At 41.9% G+C, this 20954-nt stretch overlaps 1 protein-coding gene across 1 annotated transcript; it reads left to right on the top strand.

The window, feature by feature from the left end:
• Nucleotides 1–1248: 1248 nt before the first annotated feature.
• On the top strand, nucleotides 1249–20249 carry UPF3A (UPF3A regulator of nonsense mediated mRNA decay). The gene is made up of 10 exons (XM_016195570.2): nucleotides 1249–1455; nucleotides 2977–3083; nucleotides 4597–4703; nucleotides 6632–6730; nucleotides 6855–6965; nucleotides 11233–11288; nucleotides 11379–11537; nucleotides 14617–14777; nucleotides 16559–16856; nucleotides 19184–20249. The coding sequence occupies exons 1-10, from the start codon at nucleotides 1249–1251 to the stop codon at nucleotides 19334–19336; spliced, it is 1458 nt and encodes a 485-aa protein (XP_016051056.2). The 3' UTR covers nucleotides 19337–20249.
• The last annotated feature ends 705 nt before the right edge of the window (nucleotides 20250–20954 follow it).

Below are 20954 nucleotides of genomic sequence, written 5' to 3'. Positions count from 1 at the left end.
GTTACACTAACCAAAAGTGTTACTGCCTGCATGTTTGTAAAAGAAAAATATACAAATCCGAACCTGGTTTGGTTGCTGTCCCCAAAAGTTGAGTAAAACTTACATTTGAAAACCTTACCTCCTCTTTTGTGAATGTCGCAGGTCTGAGCTATTAGTTACTCTAATCCACTCTGAACCACCATTCAGGCAGTAGTCAACGTTTACACCCGAGTTCCTAAAAACAGCGAAACAGAACTTTCTAAAATCCTCACCCGAGGATATTTTTTCCATTGCTTTTGAGAGAGTGGAAGGTGGGGAGAGGGGGAGAGGGATGGGGGAAGGGGAGAGAGAGAGAAGCATCTTCGTGAGAGACACATGGCTTCTCCAGCATGCCTGCTTCTCCAGCACGCCTCGTGCCTAGATGGGGGCCCACGGGCCAGGAATCAACCGAGGGCCTACGACTGAGGCAGTGCCTTCGACGGGAACGGAACCTGGAGACCCTCCAGTCCGCACGCCGGTGCTCCAACCACCGAGCCAAGCCGGCGAGGGGCAGAGCGAAACTGTCATGCCAGCCAATTTATGCTCTCAACGCTGGTGCATGCCTTTATTCCGTATAGGAAAGCAATGTACCGATTTGTGCTGTTTGTCAGCCGATTGATTTCTTAAACGGAATTGCTGTTCTCTGGTGAAACGTTCAGATTTTCTCGGAAAAAGAAAACAAAATAGCTGTAAATAGTTTATAAGCACGTGTATGCAACGTTTAGCCAAAGGGCCTGCTCTTCTCCGTGGGAAACAGACTGAGCCCTGCAGAGCCTTCGTAAAGGCTCCTCGTGGAGCCAAACGACCTCCAGGCCTCCATTTCCCGGCGGCCGCCGCCAAGCTAAAGGGCGAGGCCTCTGACGCCTCTTCTGCCCCCAGGCCCTCCGAGGTCCGGGCAGCGGGAGTCGCGGGCAGTCTGACACCTCACGCTCAGTCCCCTGCTCCGTCCCTGCTTCCCGGGGACAGCACACCTCGGCCCTGGAGGTGTGGGTGCTCGGACTGCGGGGCCGAGCCCCGCCGCAAGCCCACTAGCCCCCGGGCGTCCCCAACCCAGTGGGGGGGGCGGGCTTGGGCAGGGAGCAGGGAAGCCGGCCGCAGAGCGACGCGGCCTGGGGGGAGGGGGCGGGCGGCGTCTGCACCCAGGGGGCGGGGAGGGGGGGCGGCGGCGTTTCAGTTCTCGCGAAGTTTAGCCCCGGGCGGAGGCGGCAGTGGGTTCGCGGAGGGTGCGGGATGCGCTCGGAAAAGGAGGGCGCCGGAGGCCCCGGCGTGGCCGTTGCTGCCCGGAGCCAGAGCGGGAGGGAGAGGACGCCCGCGGTGGAAGTCCAGGTCCGCCGGGAGTCGCCCCGGCGAGAGGCGGGGGCACCGCCGGCCCTGTCCTCCGGGTGTGCGGGCGGCGCGGGCAAACCTCGCGAGGAGAAGAGGGCAGTCCTGAGCAAGGTGGGTGTGAGGCTAGAAACGGGGCGGGGTGGAGGCGGCGCGGCGCAGGCAAACTTCGCGAGAGGATGAGGAACCTCCCCAGCGTGGAGCGGGGCGGGAACTCGCGGTGCGGGCACTCGCGGTGCGGGCAAACTCGAGAGAGTCCTGAGCAAGGCGGGGAGGGCGAGGGGAGAGCGAGGCGGGGGCGAGAGGGGGCGGAGCGGTACCCGCAGCCCTCGCTGGAGGAGGAAGGTTTCCCGGGAGATGGGGCGGGGCGAGGATGGATGGGGCGCGCAAACGCCGGGAGTCGAGTACGGTCCTTTCCAAGACGGAGGCGGGGCGAGGGCGGAGTGAGAACAGGCGGTGCCGGCGTACGTCGCGAGGAAGACGTCCCTGACCAGGGTGCAGGCGGGGCGAGGGAAGGGGCGTGGTGGACGCAGGAGAGGGTGGTTCGGTGGGCGGGGCCAGAGGGTGGCCGGGAGGTGGGGGCGGGGCTAAGTTGTGCATTCCGGGCGCGGGGGGGCGGGGCCGAGGAGCCCGGTCGGTGGACGGGGGGGCGGAGCCGCTAGTGACGCTGCCGCATCAGCACCACGGACAGCGGTGCCCCTCTTGCCGCCGGAGAGTTTTGGGCGCAGTGACGATTTCTTTATTTACTTGTTTTTTTGTTAATCCACACCCGAGGATATTTTTTCCTTTGTTTTTTTTGTTGTTTTTTTTGTTTGTTTGTTTTCTAGAGAGAGTGGAAGGGAAGGAAGGAGGAGGAGAGAGAAACATCGATGTGAGAGAAACACATCGATTGGTTGCCTCACGCGCCCCGGCTGGGCCTGACTTTTTCTGGTTTGGCAAGAAAATTCAGCTTCTGAGGTGAACGTGTCCGGTTGGAGCTGAAACGCTGGGCTCACCAGCTCCACACTGTCGAGGACCCCGGTCCTGAGGGGGGCACGAAAAGGGGGTGGTGCGGCTGGGCGAAGGTGCTGTCAGGTCCAGGGAAGCTGCAAAGGTAGTGAGCCTGGGCAGCATGGTGGCGCCGTGGGAGAGGACACGCAGTGTGGACACTGGGCTGGAGGGGAAAGGTGTCCACCGACCCAGCAGGTAGGGTTCCTCTAGGCAGTAACAAATGCACCGTTGGGTTGTTCCTACTGGTAACAAACATTCCGGCATACATACCTTCCCTGCATGCATCTACCTTCTAGTGCGGTTTAAGGTGCAGAGAGTGTAGGAGAAGCTGTTATTTTTCAACTTGGGCACAGACATATCATTGGTTATCTGGTAGTAATGAAATGATTACATGAAAAAGAACTGTTATGCACTGCCTTTTCTGACCTCAGGGATCCCTTTTCAGTTATTCACGCTTCATTACCTTTTTGACAGCCATGTTCTCATGCATGTTTTTCTTAACCTTTCCTAAAATGTGTGTTTCTGCTGGACTCCTGGTTTAGATTTTCCTCTGAGCATAAACATAGGTCACCAAGCATTGAAATAATTAAAGCTTGACACACACAGTAAGTGTGAAAGAAAACCCAGCCAGCATCCTTTCCCCAGGTTGTCATCCGGCGCCTTCCTCCCAGCCTCACCAAGGAGCAGCTGGAAGAGCAGCTACACCCACTACCTGCACACGATTACTTTGAATTCTTTACTGGGGATCTCAGGTGAGAAGCTGTTTACCTACATTAAGAATCTGAGAGGCGCTGTCACTTTCTGGCAGATTATTGTAGATAATAGAAGAAATCTCCCATTTCCATCTTCTTTCCCACATGTTCCCAGAAATCAGTGCAGTTCTTTATTTCTGCAAGTTTTTTCTAAGTAGGCAGATCATCAAATGCCTCTAAAATAGATTTAAAATATACTTCTACTGGCACCACCATAGTCTAAGAAAAAAATAAAACCAGACCAACTAAAAACATATTACCTAATTTTTGTTTTTGGATATCAACAAACCTTATTTCAAGTAGCTTTTTAAGGTAAGTTATATTAAGATATAACAGAGTAAATTTAATAAATAATAGATGTATAACCTGATGAAATTTCATAAGTGAACACGCCCTTGTAACTAACACCAGATAAACAAATTCCAGACCCCAGAAGTCCCACTGTGCTCCCTTCCATCACTAATGCCCAGACTCTACCCACTCCTCTCAAGTTACATCTTTTTCAATTCCCTTTTACAACTTACTACATAGATGACTCTGACAAACACTTTTTAATTTCAGATCTCCCTTTTATTAACAAAGAGAGTGCTGACCTCAAGTTAGACCTTTAACAGGTGATAGTTCAGCTGTAATTTAGTGATTTTTACTATGTTTTTATTATTCATTATTATCCTTTTTATGTTCAATATTGTGAGTTCTTATTTATAGTAGCCATAAAACTATCCTTTTGAATAAATACATTAAAGTAAAAAATGTCAGTTTATTCAACAAAAAATATCACTAATAGGTCAATATAGATATGGTTAGAAAAAACATAAAGATGATTTTCAAATGACTAAAATTTATGAAAACTGTTCCAGTTAAAGGAGGCTAGTCACTGAACCCAGAGGTTAAGATTGGAATCCCAGTCCCACCTTTGAACTAACTGGATCCTCTAAAAGTACTTAATTTCTCTGAGCCTCAGTGTTCTCATCTGTGAAATGGGGTTGAGAGTTCCTGCCCATGAAGGAAATTAGTAGTTGTGAGATAGCAGAGAAAGGCAGAGAAAGGCTTAGTTCTTTTATAGCCGCTGTACAATGTGCACAGTAAATGCTCTTATAATACCTAAAAATGTTCTCTAAATCAGTAAAAAATCTTTTTTTCAATATAACATTTTCTTCTGTGAAGGAACTATAACAAGGTTGTATTGCAGCCATGATGCATGATGAGGCATGACCTTTGTATAACCTTGCCTTTGGTTTTCAACCCCTGAGAACCAGTGTTTTAGCTCTGGCTCCATGCAGTAGAGAATCTAGAGTTTCTCCCAAATCATCAAAAATATCTCAGTTAATGTTTTGTTTCTTTTTGTTTTTTGCTAAAGAATATCCAGATTTTTGTTATTTACTGAGAGATGAATCTTTTACATAGAAGTTTTATCTGAAGTAGTTTTGTTGTATCCAGACAAGGGGGAAAAGGCAAAATTAAAGAAGTCATATTTTTCGCTAACCAATTTCACTGTTATTTCTTATTTCAGTTTTTATCCACATCTCTACTCAAGAGCATACATTAATTTTAGAAATCCTGATGACATTCTTCTTTTTAGAGATCGGTTTGATGGATATATCTTCATTGACAATAAAGGTTGGGTCATTGGATTTATAAACTCTTTGTTACAATCTTTAAGTACATTAATTAAGTTTTGCTGGAATATTTGTGAGTTTTAATTAAAAAGTTCTCAGATACTAATCTAAAGTAATGCGTAAATTTACATTATGTTATTGTGATTGTGTGCTTGTTAAAAATTAAAATTGTGTATAAACGAAATAATTCTAGTAGTTGTGTAATAGTGACATGCTATTTATGTATTATCATTGGAGATTGAAGCTTTTCATCTAAATGAACTTTCTGGATAAGTAAACTTTACATTTTTATGCCTCCAAACTAAATTATTTTACCCATGTTTGATAAAAAATTTCTAAACTAGATTATTCATTTATATCAGTATCTCCCTAAACAGAGGATGCTTCATAATTATACCATTTCTGGATGATGTCATGGGGGGAAGGGATTGTAACACTGAACATCAGTTTTTGACTTTTAATAGCATTGTCTGCTGAGACAATGTAATTTACCTCTACTCTAAATGATTCCAATTTCTCTGTACTTTTTTGGGTTCTGATTTTTACATTTTTTTTCTTTTCCCTCCTTTCCTGTCAGACTGTCAGTCGTGTTCACTGACATCATGTGTGTACAATTTTAGCAGAATATTGTTTTCTATACACCCCTCACCAACCAACCTCTTCCTACTCCACCCTACCCCCATTTCTGACAAGTGTTTTCTTCCCCTCCACTGAGGGACCACAAACTAGAAAAGATGGTTAAAGGGTGACTGGCTGAGGCCAAGAGATTTTTGCTGTGAGTAAAAGCAACTTTAATGCTTGAACTATTGACATTTGTGTTGAATGCTCATTTATTCAGTAATTCATTCAAGTAGCTTTTTTTTCCTCTTTAAAAATTATGGTAAAATACACATAATGTAAATTTACCATCTTATTATATTGAGAAACAGTTCAGTGGTGTGAAGTACATTCACATTGTTGTGTAGCCAATCTCTAGAACTCTTTTTCTCTTACAAAACTAAAACGGTACTCATTAAACAACAACTTTCCCCGTTTCTCCCTCTCCCCAGGCCCTGGCAACCACCCTTCTAATTTCTGTTTCTATGAATTTAAATACTCTAGATACCTCATAGAAGTAAAATCATACAGTATTTCCCTTTTTCTGCTGGGTTATTACATTTAGCATAATGTTCCATGGTTCACTAGTGTTGTAGCATGTATCTTCCTGATACATGAGAGAATTACAATAACAGTCACCTGGTCATTCCTGGCAAGTCCAAAAGTGACAGTGGGTTCAGTGCTGAGGTAGAGTGTTCCATTTGCTTAATAGCAGATTCTTTTAGTGATCATTTCTATGTGTATATCCCCTCTCACACACATAGCAACAAAATGAATTTCTAGTCACTTTCATTCTGAACTTTTTTATTTGAAGCAAATCTTACCTGAATATTATGTATACACTTTGAAGCCCTCTCTTTTAGCAAAGCGGCTCTTCAAAGCAAAATAATTTTCTTGAACTCATACATATAACAGATTAATAATTGAGTTAGCCTTTTAAAATAAAACAAAAATTTTAAATGTGACTAAGAGAATGATTTAAAGATATTCCACACTTGGGTGAGGCGAGATAGGCATAGTGAGGTATAAGTGACCTACGGAAAAATTCATCATTTCACGGTGTACAGTTTGATGAATTTTGAATGTATTCAGTCATGCAGCCTCCACTGCAACATGAGGAAGTGTTTTATTTGATAAATAATTGTTCTCCTTTGTTTAAATGTGGAGGTTGACATGCTAAAGTTGCACTTGCTTGAAAGTATAATTAAATTATAGTTTAAACAGTAAGGGCTTCATTGTTATGCTCAACCCTAAAGGAAGTTAGGTCATTCTTGTCCAAAATGAATATAGTAGAATTTCAGACTGATATTTGGAATTTGTTTCTGGTTAAAGGGCTAGAATATCCCGCAGTGGTAGAGTTTGCTCCATTCCAGAAGATAGCCAAAAAGAAGATAAAGAAAAAAGATGCCAAAACCGGAAGCATTGATGATGGTGAGTCCTTTTTCAAAGGCTGGATTATGAAACTACCACATTAAATATACTGATTAAATACAGTTACTCTCCTTTATATGGGGAGGAGTGTATTTATTTTCTTTTTTTCTTTTCAAATTTACAGATCCAGAATATAAGAAGTTTTTAGAAACTTACTGTGTGGAGGAAGAGAAAACTAGTACCAATCCTGAAACTCTGCTGGGAGACATAGAGGCAAAGACAAGAGAACTTATTGGTCTGTTTTGTTCATTTCTTCTCTTTATTGAGATATGCATTTACAGAGTATATATTTCTTGTTTTTCATGATTTTCATAAAAAATTGACACTTGTAACAGGCTTGGCAGAAATGTGGGCTATTTCCTAGTTTTGACAAAAGGATAGCGAGATGGCAGCTTGGGAAGATATTCTGAGTGTCTGTGGGTGAGAGAGCATTGAGTTTTCAGTTGCATTCATCTTGTTTCAAAGTTGTGATGAATGAACAGTAGAAAAGATATTTGAGTGCCCTGCGCCTGGCTGAATTAGGGAGAGAGCGTTGTATCTCAGGGTTGAAGTAAGTATCATTTCAAAGACCAATCACAGAAATGAGATGCTTGGCTTAAGTGTGAGATCATCTTGCTGCTGTTCAAAAACATATCAAGCCTTCTGAGCAACCCAAGCAACCAAGTAGATAAATGCAACCAGAGCACAGAATCTGGTTTGAATCAGGCCTTCAGCCCTACACCTACAAGTGTTATATCTTAGAAATAAGTGGTTATCTCCTAGAAGCAGTTCCCAAAAACTCGAGTAGACACCTTTTTCTATCATCAGGCACTCTGCTTATAGCTCCCAAACATCCCCTGTTGGTCTCCACTCAGTGCCAGGCCCCTTCCCCAGGCCCCTCCGCAGGGCCCTCCCTGAGGCTCATGCTCCATCCTCCCCTCCCCAGGTCTGCCCGCTGCTCGCTCACTAGCAATTACAGAACAGGACATTACACTTCATAATTTATCTTCATCTGCCCATCTCCCTCCACAGAAGCTCTCTTCTCATCCGTCTCCCCACTCCCCAGCCCAGTGGAACTGTGTTTTTGTTTGTAGACCAGCACGTTGTGCACTGTTTGGACAAGTTTAGGTATTCAATAAATGTTTGTTGGGTAAATTAATAAGAAAGGTTAACATTATGGAAATATTCTTCGTTAGTCTAATAATGAAGCTTTATATTTTATAACGGCTGATCTAACGTGGCTCAAAGGGTTTTTAATCACTAAAGTAAATATTTATTAAGATGTACTTAGGATGCATTTGCTCAGTTTTGTTCAGTGCATGTTGACTGGGTACCGACTCTGAGCCTGGGCATGGGACAGAGTGTGATAGGATGCACAAGGCCTCTGCCCTCTTGTAGCTGCCCTTCTAGTGGGGATGCCTGTGGTAAACACAGGCAGAAATCATCAACCTTCAGGCCAGAGCATTTCCATACATGATACATGCCACAGACATAATGAAACAGGATAATGGGATAGAGAGAGGGTCCCTCTGAGCCCATATTTGAGCTGCGGCCAGCTGTGCTAAGGGATGGAACAAGAGGGAACTCCAGCTGCAAGGGCCAGAAGCACTTTGGGCTGTAGGAGCAGGATGGGTGCCTGTGTGGTCAGCACATGGTGGGCAAGGAACAGAATGGCTGGAGAGGCAGGTGGGCACATCATGTCAGGCTGGTGGGTAAGAGCTTTGGATTTTATTTGTGGGACCCCTGGAAACCACTGAAGGAGTGACATGGTCTGCTTTATTCTCCCCATCACTCTGGTTACTCCATACATGATGGGTTATGAATGCCCAGAGGAGAAGCTGGGCCTCGATTAGGAGGCTGTGGCTGTAGTCCAGGGAAGGCTGCGTGAATGAAGCTGCAGAGTCAGCATAGATTCTGGAGGTAGAACTGACAGGAGTGACTGACAGATTGTATGTGGGAGGTAAGAGCCTCCAGGAGTTTGACATGAGCAGAGCAGTGAATTGTGGCACCATTACTGACATAAGGAAGACTGGAAGAGAAACAGTATTAGAGGCAAATCCAGATTTTGCTGTAGAACATGTTACTAAGAAGAGCTAAAAGGAGAAGCAAATTACATGTTGCTTATAGAACTTGCTTTCCTCCCCCCTCCCATTTCATTACCACTTTGTTTAAATATCCTCATACAAGATAACTGCAGGAAAGCGGCGGGATCTTTCACTTCAGGCAGTTTTGGAGCATCCCTCTGGTGGTCAGAGGTCTACACACCCTCCAGAAGTTTCCAGTAGCTCTCCTGCAGAGGAGGGATAAGTCCCTCCCTCACCCATTCTCAGTGCCTGGTGCCCGGTAGATTTGTCATAATTATTTACTGAATGAATAAATATGACAAAGATTCACTAGCTCAGGATCCACAGGATGAGGTACAGTGCTTTGTTTCTGTGATTCCCGTTTCTGCCCATGTGGATTTGTACCTTAGTGAGGCAAATCATGGCAGTAGCCTTTTTCTCTTCTTAGATTCTGGCCTTCAGAGAATTCTATTCTATTTTATTATTTTATTTTATTTTATTTAATTTAATTTATTTATTTATTTATTTTATTTTATTTTTTATTTTATTTTTTTTATTTTTTTTATTTTATTTTATTTTATTATTTTATTATTTTATTTTATTTTATTTTTAATTTAATTTAATTTTTTATTTTATTATTTTATTATTTTATTTTATTTTATTTTATTTTATTTAAGTAACAGTTCCATTTTTAATGTTTAAATTTCATTTCAATAAGCAGGTCTGTAGTCTGCAATCATGATAGTTAAAATCTGTGCTAATGCACGACAATCTGTAACAATACTACAAGCCAGTCAGGCAGTACATGACATTTCAATGAGTAAAAAAGAGCATTAAACCATATGTGTAAGAATAAAATGTTAAATGGCCTTCAATGAATTCTTATGATCAAGGTTAAACAATCAGGGTTAAATGGAAATATTAATTCACTCTGAAGTTGCATGTTAGTGCAGTGGCGTATCAGGGTCTTTAGAGCAGACAGACCTAAGACCTATCAACCATGTGGCCTCATCCTTAGCCTCAGATTCCCTGTTTCCTCATAGGTTGTGGTGACAGTGCCTATTGTGCATTAGCTTTCTGTAGGTGGCAACAGTTATACTGTTGGATAAATTAGTATGTTGCATGATCACGTGTCCTCTATTTAATAATGATACACTTTTGTGGTTTGTAAAGCACTTTCTTATACAAGGTCTCAGTTTCCCTTCATGTTGATCTTTGGGGGTAACAAGGCAGGTGCTTTGTTGGAGAGGAGGGAAGGCAGGTGCATTCTCAGTTCAGTTCCTTCACCCACCAAGGCAGGTCTCGGCCCTTTCCTTGGCAGAACTTCCATGGTACAGAGAAGCGTCCTCCTTAATTTGGGGTGACTTTCCTGTTATGAAGGGCATTGGCTGTGCTAATTAATCCTAAGCCAGGGTTTGTGGTTAACACAGGAGCCACCAGGGAGGGAGCAGGCTCTCCTTGGTCCCCGTACTTGTGATGAAACGTGTGTATCTGCAGTGCATCAGCTCTTCACCATGGCTGGGAATCTGGGGTACAGCTCCCCTGGCAGATTTGTATGTGACATCAAGGTGTTCAGGAGTCCTCAGTTTCCCTGTCAGGGGCTGTCCTATAATATCTGATTCATTCCCGATCCTCAGAATTCTGGAAATGTCATGTCAGCCTTCAGGTGCATCCAGGGAGTCTTCCTTCCTTCATTTAATCCAAGGTCTCAAAGGCCTGTACTGTAGACCCAAACCATCTTCCGCCTGCTTACCTCAGTCCTCAACCACTGTTACCGGGAACACATACCTCTCCGAGTGAGTCCCTCGGGGAGGCAGCACCTGGAGGCCTGCCACATGTTTGATTGGGCACCCAACATCCAGGTCAGGTCAGACAAGTCGGGCATGAAAGTTGAGGATCCAGTTACAGTTTGTGGAGGCCTTTAATTCTGAGTAGTTGGTAATTTTTAGATCAACAGTGCCATATGGAGCTATTTTCTAAACTTTTACTTCTGGTTATTCTGACTTATGGAGCATATATTATAAGAAATTATAAGAATTCACATTGCTTAAAACCATTGTGTGGAGAGCCGAAAAGGAAGAAATTTCCAGAATATGTGTGGAATCAAAGTGAAAATATAAATATGTAATAATTTATAATATCTGCAAAAATATGACTATATAACTTTTGGGAAGTTAAATGCATTATATTCATCTTGCTTTTATACCATCTTTGTAATATATGACTCCCTTAAGAATCAGGAATTAAATGTGTACTATGTGTAAATTGTCACTACTCCAAATTACTTGACTTTATAGTGATGGAATAAGAACCCCCCCAAATACAATATATGCTCATGTAAATGTAAAAATGATAATGTTCTTCCCTAAATTATTTTAAACATTGAAAACAAGTATTTAAAACAAAGGGAAGAAATCTTATTTTTGAGTTAAATACTTCATTACAATTTTTTTGTTTTAGCTAGAAGAACCACACCTCTTTTGGAATACATTAAAAATAGAAAATTAGAAAAGCAGGTATGTCTGGCCTTTTACCTGGTGGATATCCTTCATATTTGTACCACATCCATGCAGACAATTTATATACATATTTTTCCATCTCTTTAGAGAATTCGAGAAGAGAAGAGAGAAGAGCGAAGGAGAAGGGAACTGGAAAAGAAACGCATACGGGAAGAAGAAAAAAGAAAGAAAAGAGAAGAGGAAAAATGTAAGAGAAAAGAAACAGACAAACAAAAGAAAGCTGCTGAGAAAGAAGTAAGGATTAAGGTAATTTGGAGACCTTTCATTTCTTTTCTTCAAAAATAGTTCTGCTATCCTAATCATGCCTTTTAAGTATTTTAGTTCTCTGGAAGTAAACGAACATTTTTAATTTTCTAGTCTTTTTTTTTACTATAGTTTCTTTTCTCTATTCTACAGTAGTAGTTCTCAAACTGTGTTCCTTGAGCCCTTGGGGTTCCTTGGACATGCTGTGTTTGGGAGGACTGAGTGGGTGGAAGGGTGGAGGAGGGTCAGCCTTCTGGATGCAAAAGGAGCACTTCACCCTGAGGAGCCCCACATTTAAGTACCATAGGTTGGGCTCCTGCTTACATTTTGATTTAATGAAAAGATTTCCTGCCTAAAAAATACACATTTGAAAACCACTGGCTGAGTATCTACTAGTCTTGCCAGATGAAGGCTGACTCGTAGAACTGGGTTTCTTGTAGAAGTGGTTTCTACATCTCCTGCCCAGTTTCTCTTTGCCTGATGCATTCATTTAGGAGGGTGGTTAATACATAGAGGGAACTTTTCTCTGTGTAAAATAGAGCCAGCCCTTACCTTCTTAGTATTCTGCTTAGATGACCTTGTTAAACTTAGGTTTCAACCTAATGTTCTTCTTAACTCATTCCATGAAGGGTATAAGGGGCCCTATAGGGATTCAGTAAAATTGTGTGATACAAAGAAAAAAAAATCGAAGGTCAGTGCTTGGGGGAAGATACAGAGTAGAAAGGGAAAGTATGATGAAGAAACCAATCTCCTTCATTGTGCCATAGATTAGTTTCTGATAAACTGAGAAGTTGGTCAGAAACATAGTTGTCATTTTCCATAAAGAGAAAACGTGCCAGTTCCTTAAGAGAAGCAAAGCTTTTACTAGGCCTTTGCTTCTAAAATAGTTTCCCCCAAAAGGGGTGTACTAGCAATGGAGGGAACAATTTCTTAACAATATTCCTACAAAAACACATCAGCATTTGTATCAGTCAGACTGCTTAGGTTATGCTGTAGTAACAAATAGTTTCAAAATCTCATTGGTTTCATAAAACTCAAGTTCTCTTCTTGTTCATGTCACTTGTCCATTGTGCATTCCTCATCGTAGCCATCTAGTGACCGAGACTGATGGAAGGTACATCTTGGCATTTGCTTCTACAATCTTTATGACAAGGGAAGGGAATGTGTAATATGGCCAATTGCACACTAGTTCTTATACCTTCCATGTGGAAGTGACACATCCCTCTTCCCACGTTCCACTGGCCAAAGCAAGCCATGTGACCCCACCTAATCTCAAATAACAAATAATATTACAGGAAAGGTTTTTGTTGTAGAAATTCAGTTCTGTTATGACAGGGACAAAGTGGGTATACATTTAATGCAAATTTAATGGTCACAGGTCTGCAAACACTATCTAACCTTTTCATTTTGACTTTCTGAACAAAGAGAAGTGGCTCACTCAGTGCCTAATGCTTTACATTCTCAGAAGCACTTTTGTCAATAGTTTTGAGAGTTTTTCAGGAAGAATCACTGACACTTGTAGCCTACAATTTCAACTATGTATAATTTTAAGTAAGACTTCAAGTATTTGGAGTATAACATTTTACTTCTTCAGTTTGGAGAATGGAATTAAAATCCAAAATAAGCCAGAGAAATGAAAACAAATTTAAGTCAGTAAAGAAAATATCTGATCCTTCATATAGAAAAAAAGAAATCAAAACTTAAACACAGCATAATAAAGAGTGAGTTTTGTTTAAGTCTGGTAGAACAAAATCTCAGTGGCAGGTTAGATCCAATGATGTGAGTAGTCCACAGCTTCTGTCCTGAGGAGTGTCTGGTGTTCTGACCCAACAGTATACATCTGACCCAATAAGCCTCTAACAAGCATCTTTGCTCAATTTGGGGATCTCTAACTTATGAATGATTTGGAGAATTTAAATTTTAAAAAAAACCAACAACTCTGAAAAACAAAGTCTGTGAAGAAATTCCAAAAGAATTTGTATTAATCACCTAAAAATAGAACAAAGCTCTCACAAGTATATCTTCCATTTATGTTTTACAAACTGCCTCTACCTGTGATACTTAAATTTCAAAGAGTAAGTTATATGGGGAACTAACTGGGCAGGAGGCCCAAATAAAAGGCATACCAAACTAAACACATCATAGCAACCTGCGAAGTCTGAAGAAAGGGAATAATAAATTTTGAAAACTCTAAAACTGTTCTAAAAGTCATTAATATAAAGCAACCTTTTAAAAAATGGTTTTTTTCTTATTACAAAAGATATTTTATTGATTTTAGAGAGGGAGAAGGAGAGAGAGAAACATCTATCGGCTGCCTGCTGCGTGCCCCCTACTGAGGATTAAGCCATGTGCCCTGACTGGGAGTCGAACCTGCGACCTCTCGGTACATGGGACGAGGTTCAGCCAACTGAGGGACACTGGTCAGGGCAGTACTTGTTTATTTGGAAAAAAACTAGAACTGCCCTAGCTGATTTGGCTCAGTGGTTAGAGCGTTAGCCCACAGTTCAATTCTCGCCAAGGGTACGTACCCAGGTTGCAGGTTCAATCCTCAGTTGGGGCGCATGCGGGAGGCAACCAATCGATGTGTTTCTCTCACATAGATGACTCTCGCTCCCTTCCACTCTCTGAAAAGCAATGGAAAAAATATCCTCAGTGAGGATTAAAAAAAAAATTTTAAAAACTAGAACCTGTAGGTGAAAGGAAAGAAATTCATTTCAGTTCTGTCACCTCATAATCACTATTAACAGTGTTGCAAGCCTTCTAGAAATTTTTCTATGTGTGTGTATCAGCACAGAAGTAGAAATCAGATCATTCTTTTATAACATTCCTTTATTCATTAATAGAAGCATTGATTCATCACATTAACTATCCTAAATCATTTTTCATAATTACAAAATGTTTCATTCACTGAATGTTGCCCTAGGTATTTAACCCAAAACCTGTTCATTGGACCTTTATCTTAAATTTTTTGTTATTCAAACATTTGGGCTCAATATTGGTATATAGTTTTAATTATTTATTAAATGACCTCTTTTACAATATACTCTTAAAGTGATATTTTACTAACATCATAATTTCTCAGCTTCTTAAGAAGCCAGAAAAAGGAGAGGAAACAGCCACTGAGAAGCCAAAAGAACCAGGAGAGGAAATTGAAAGTAGAGATGGACAATGGGAAGCCAGTCCTGGCTGTGCCGTTGTGAAGGCCAAGCCCTGGGAGAGCCTGCTGGAGGAGCGCAGGGAAAAGTGAGCCCCACATTCTGTTTTTTTGACCATGTTAAGCATCACAGGATTGTCATGTCATAATCATATCTCCTTTGTCAGTTCGAGTGCTTATATTTCATAATATTCTTGAAATTCTTGAATGCTTGTTCACATTTTTGCTTCTCTTTGGTCATGCTAGGAACTTGGTAAACCCATTTAGTCTGCAGCTTCAAATATGTCTTCAAATTGGGAAAATGTCCTTCTTGTTTCCTTTGAGTTTCTGTTATTGCACTTTAGGTTTTCAGGATCTTCTTCTGAGTCTTTTTTCCTTGTGATTTTTATGAGTTTGTAATTTTCCTGTGTCTTTTGACATATCTTGCCCACTTGATCTTCCAGACCTCCTTCCATTTGTCTATGGAATTATAAATTTGAGAACTTGGTCTTTTAGGTGCTAAAAGTCTTTTCTGCTAAAGAGATACAATTGTAAGTGCCGTAATTCCTTTGTTGGAGTTGTCAGACCTCTGGTCCCATGGAATTTGACCCATAGTTGTAGATCCTGATAGTGTGCCAGCCCCACCTCTCTCCCCCTGAGGGTCCTTTGGCACCTAGGTCTTTGCCTGCTCATTACAGGAGCTCACGAAAGGGATTTGGGCAGGACTTCTCTGGGAACAAGACAGGCATAGCAGTCTCTGTTCAAGGTCCACAGAAAGACCAGCCAAATGCTTGTCAGGAGGTAGGTCCTTCATTCTGCCCCTGGCCCTGGGTTTGTTCATGTCCCCACAGTCAGTGGGGCCACATGCAGCTGGGCTTCGTGTCCTCCTGACCCAGGGCTCCTGCCCATGCACTGCATTTGGACACTTGAGAGCTTTCTAGAGCCTAGGGCTGCTCCACTCACAGGAGAGTATGGAAGTGGATTCGAGTGCAGAGGGCAAGGTCATGGGATTAGGCTGATGTTTGCCCAGGATCACAGTAACCTGAACAGCATCATTGCCTGCCGTGCACACAGAGTTATGGAAAGTTTTCTCTCCCTCTTTTTTGGGGGGGCCTCTGGTTTATTGGTTTGTATACAAAATTAATTTATACATGATATCAAACCTGATCTGTTAGCACTGTGGTTTATGTTAACAGACATTTGTATTATTGCTGCTTATGACACAGCAGTGCCTTTTGTCATGCTTCTGGCACCAGTTTGCGCTTTGCTTATAGATGTTTTTGTTCCTACTAGTTCTGCTGCTTCTGTATGTTTGGGATCCACAGATGTTATGTGAGGACTTTTGCCTGTGGTTCATGGAGGGAAAGACTTCTAACAACCAGATGAGCTAACCAGCCACTTATTTATTTACTTTCTATTTAATAGTTTGACATATACACAAATTGTATTAAATTTCAGTTAATTTTAACTATAGTTGGAGCAAAAACTATGCTGTCAGTGTCAGTTCTGCCTCATGATGGATATGCATTTGGGCTACTGGGAAAGTCATTTGACCATTTGTAGTCTCATTTACTTTATCTGCAATGAGGGACAAATATATTTATTTTGGAGGGTTACTGAGAAATTATAAAATATGTATATTTGGTACCTTAGTATAGCACTTAATACATATGTGTCACTCAAGTAAACAGTAAGTATTGTTAGTATAATTTGTCCATCTTTTTAATAGTTTGTTATTGAATGCTTGTGGTGTGCCCATCACGTACAAACTTGGCATAAAGTGATGGGCAGACAAATATTCCCTGTTATAGTCCTGAAGGGAAGACAGGTAATCATAAGATTTACGTAAGCAATTTACACAAGATTATTGATGATGTATATTAAATCACAGGTCACAAAATGACAGTGATAAAGAGCAAAAGGATATGGAGAGAAAATTTCGAGAAAAAGAACTTGAGACACAAAGATACCACTTGGATGACAGCAGAAAGCTTAGAGCTCACTATGAGTTTGATAAGTTTTCAAGAAGAAATGAAGAAGAGACAAAATCAGGGAAAGGATTCACGGCAGACAGAGGGAAGACAGGGAGCCAGGACCGTGGCTTCCCTGTGGAAGCAGCAGAGAGACCAGGGAGAGAACAGAAGAGCGAGGATGGCCCGGCACCCAGGAAGGAGAGAGTGCGAAACAAGGTTATTTTCTTCATTTGGGATAATCTCTCACTCATCTGTATGTGCTAAAAGTATAAACTGTCCTTCTGCGGGCTTATGACTGCTTTTCCAAACAGAAATTCTTTTATTTCACCAAAAAAGGAAAATCTACATAGGTGTCTGCAGTACAGGATCTCACACCCTGACAGTGAGAGGTCCGCCTGTGCTGGTTCCTCTGTTATCTTAGGGGGCGCACAGCCCTGAGAGTTTCTGTTTGCCAGAGCAGTTATTCTTGTCCACTCACTTAGTGGGTACCAAGTGCTGAATGACAAATTGAAAAATAGAACCATCCGTCATCTTTAATCAGGAAAAACATAAGCTTCTATTTAGTATAAAATTAGCACTTTCCTACTATTTGTTTGAGAATAAATAATGGTTTACTATCAGATTCACCACTAAGACAGTGAGGAAAATATTAACGATATTTCATGGAGCTTTCTTTTCCATTATTAACAACATCTGATGATTGATGAACAATCACATGGCTCATAAACACCCAAAAATTAGACCTGCACAATCAACACAGGATTGAGATTGCACACTTAGCCCAACAAACAGATTTTCTTTCATGAATTTGAGGTTAATTTGTATTCAGATCACACTGTCACAGAGGAGCACTATAAATGGGGTCATCTCCCTTCCAGGGCCCGGCCCCATGAGCTGTCAGTCCCCCAGAGCTTGCTCTCCAGGTGAGCAAATATGACTGAGGCTGCTGGGGCTGCAGGTCACACACACCTCCCACCCGTTCCTGACCTTGGCAGCCACTCTCTGTTCTCTGTCTCTATGACTTTGTCATTTCAGGAACACTGTAGAAATGGAAACATAGAGTATGTAACCTTTTGAGATTGGCTTTTTCACCCAGCATGGATTTCCATCAGATCCATCCAAGTTCCGTGCTGAATCAGTGATCTCAGTTTTCTAAATGTTTCCAGTAAAAGCGAGGGAGATCTTCAAGAAACCTTCTAGCTTCACCCTGACTGGTCAAGTCTGTATAACAAAGAGTTTTTATAGTTGCCTTAACCTCGGGTACACCAGGTATAGCCATGGGTCTCGTTGGTGGGGTTGTTCCTATGAACTTGTTTTCAACTGCCTTTTCATGTAGCAGGAGTGAGTGATTTGGGTATTTGCACAGCTTTAGGTGTGGGAACTAGCGATGACTCCTTCTGTCAATTAAGTCTGCAGTGTCGTAGCAGTGATAAAGTGCTTTGTGGGTAATAGCTCCTTTCTTACCAGCCTGGCAGGTTATGATGTCCTTTTAGGATCAGTTTCTAACTGTACACACCGATGTTACCCTGGTGAAGAGCAGAGAGAGCCATGCTTGTTGGCTCGGGAGATGGTGGGCTGTGAAGCCTGCATCTTGGCCTACACAGGGTTTCAGATCCATGGAGCCTACTGAGCCCTTTCCCACTCTTCTCATTGGCCAGGCTTGTATTAAGAGCATTCTGATAAACTCAAGTGGTGACTGTGGGGCCTCCACACTCAGCCCAGGAGTGGGTAAAGTGAAACAGCAGTGGGACATGCCCACCTGAGTCGCACTGTCCTTGTACTCCAGGTGGCTGCTGCTCTGTTATGGACACAGGCCAGGAAGGAGCACTGAGGCAGGGGGCTTCCTCTTTGGGCTGTAAGCCCCTCTGAGCTGGGATGGGGTTGCTCCGTCCCTCTCCTTGAGCACGGGCTTCCCTGAAAGGAGCAGTTGTTCCCACTGGGATTACAGGTCTCGGCCTTCAGAATCACACTGTCCTTCCCTGGCTTCACTGTCCTCATGCCCAGAAGCTCTTTAATTGCATTTTGTGTGCTTTATTCAGTCTTTATTTTTATAGTACCACCTCTAAGAGTTTAGTAAGATGATGGGTTAGTATTTTCTATGATGGGGACAGTTCAGAAATAATCCACACGGAAATTGCTTATTATGAATGCTAATAGCGATTTAGTTTAGCACCCTAAAAGCCATCTGAGGGGCCGTGCCTCACTTTGTTTCAGACCCCAGTTCACAGCTTGGCGAATGTGAGGCACTGAGATGTGAGTATCTGGCTTGACATCTCTCAGACTGGGAGGAGAACACCATGCTGTAGTGTTTCCACAGAGTGTTCTGGGTTTGAGCAGTGATATTAACTGTCTCTATTTTCATGCTTTTTTTTTTGGCCTTGAAATGCTTAGTTTCTGAGATAGTGCTGTGAAAAAGGCTGGTTTTTAGCTGCCAAACTAATAGTCTTTGGATAATTGAGATCCTCAGTCCTTAGAAATAGAGATGTTGTCCCCTCCTGCATTGCCCACCCTGGGAAGAGTAACCCACCCTTTTGTCCTGGCAGGACCGGCCGGCCTTGCCGCTGTACCAGCCAGGAGCTCGCCTGAGAGCACGTGAAGGTGGTGGAAGATTCTCTGAGGAGGTCCGCGATGGGAGGAGGGTTGAGGCAGAAGATTCAGCAGGGGCTGGTTCCAAGAAGAGCAGAGAGGCAGAATGAATCTGCGTGCATGCCACGGGTGTGACCAGGGTGAGCTCTCTCCTTCCAGATGCCATGGGTTAGAAATGTGTAAATTAGTCGGGAATATAACCTGCAAGGTGAAATTACTCCTTACTGAGAAACTAGAAACTGGTGGCATAGAAACAATCTTAAACAAAGCTTTCTTTGATTTTACCATTTCTAGTATAAATGACTGTGTATCATTTAGCCAAAACAGAGAAAGTAATCTTTGGGAAGCAGAAAAGTATGACCAAAACAGTATGAATTCTGAAGCACTTAAACATGTAGGAATAACTTACACTTTGCATTTTACACATTTGTAAGCAAATAATCTGTTGGGGTCTATATCTCATTATGCTTCTTGTTGGTTTTCTGTGAGCCATAGTTTCTGGGAAGTGAGCAGCTCTCATTCCATTACAACCCTGGTAATTAAGCCACTTATGCACCTCTCCTAAGATTCCTGAAAGTCTGTTGTGCTGTAGCCCCTCTGATAGGAGCCTTACTACTATGTAAAACCCAACAGCTTTAATTATGGCCCCTTTAAACTGTTTGGCCACTGACTTGATTAAAATACAGTAGTTTCACAGTCTTTTGATGGATGTGCTCGTGGTTATAACCATTACGGTTTAAGAATTGTTAACATAAATGGCATTATTTTGGGACATGGATAACTTAGGTACAGCATCTAGGGTTTTTCATTTTGCAGTCTAAGATAATTTTGAAATGACTTTATGCAACTATGCATTCTATAGTATTTTTCCCTTTTAGTGAAAATTTAAAATGTCCATGTATTTTTGGCGCTGTGTTTTGAACCATTAAATAAAAGTTTCAGTAGCTATGGATTTGAAGTCCAGTTATTGTACTTTTCCTACATAGAATTTTACACAATAAAATGTTGCATTTTAAACTGTAACTTTAATTATCAGAATATATTGTTGATCATATCTATTCCTTATTAAATAGGAAATGCTTGTCATGTTAATGTAAGAAACATTCAAACCTGTGAAGAATTTTGTGAGTTTGAGCCAAACTGTCGAAAATGCCAGGAAGCAGAATCTCAGTGGATTGAGATAATGCTCCAGAGAATAGCAGTTTTGTGCCTTGCTTTATAGATTACAGTCAAAAGAGGAGATGTAAGTGGGCTACCAAAAATCCATTGGTGATAGATTAGGGAGGCGGGAGAAAGCAAATTGGGGGGGGGAACCTCTGGGATTGGATAAAAAGTAAAATGATAGACACACATTTCTTTTACTTAGGTGGAGCAGGATAGTTGACAGTCAACAATTAATATAATGACAATGATAATGGGGGGACTTGTGGTCTCTGCAGAGCAGTGCCTGTGCTTTGAGGGGTCTGGAAAAAGGAAAATTACTTTGTTTTGCAAGGGCATGTTAATCAGGTATGTTATCCTAGATGCAAAAAGACAAATGGACAGGTTTAGTTAAGGTGAAGATTAACTTTTGTTAGGGAAAAATACTGCCTTAGAACATGACTACCCACCATAAACTGCTTTTAGTTAAAAAAAAAAAAAGTTTCAGACCATCCTTTGTGGTTACTTTAGGTAACCTTGCTGTGGATTCAGCAAGGTCCATGTGGTCCAGAGGAGCCCATCCTGGCT

This window comes from Miniopterus natalensis, chromosome 2 (assembly GCF_054644295.1).
Source record: "Miniopterus natalensis isolate mMinNat1 chromosome 2, mMinNat1.hap1, whole genome shotgun sequence".
NCBI classification, from domain to species: Eukaryota; Metazoa; Chordata; class Mammalia; order Chiroptera; family Miniopteridae; genus Miniopterus; species Miniopterus natalensis.
Note: the sequence above shows the minus strand (reverse complement) of the source record. Positions and strands in the feature narration are given on the sequence as shown.

What these genes read in the sequence shown, in the direction of transcription:
- UPF3A (XM_016195570.2), top strand. Translation starts at nt 1,249, where the DNA reads ATGCGCTCGGAAAAGGAGGGCGCCGGAGGCCCCGGCGTGGCCGTTGCT. An exon ending in AGAGGGCAGTCCTGAGCAAG is followed by an intron (nt 1,456 to 2,976) that starts GTGGGTGTGAGG and finishes TCCTTTCCCCAG; the next exon opens with GTTGTCATCCGGCGCCTTCC. An exon ending in CTGGAGGAGCGCAGGGAAAA is followed by an intron (nt 14,778 to 16,558) that starts GTGAGCCCCACA and finishes ATTAAATCACAG; the next exon opens with GTCACAAAATGACAGTGATA.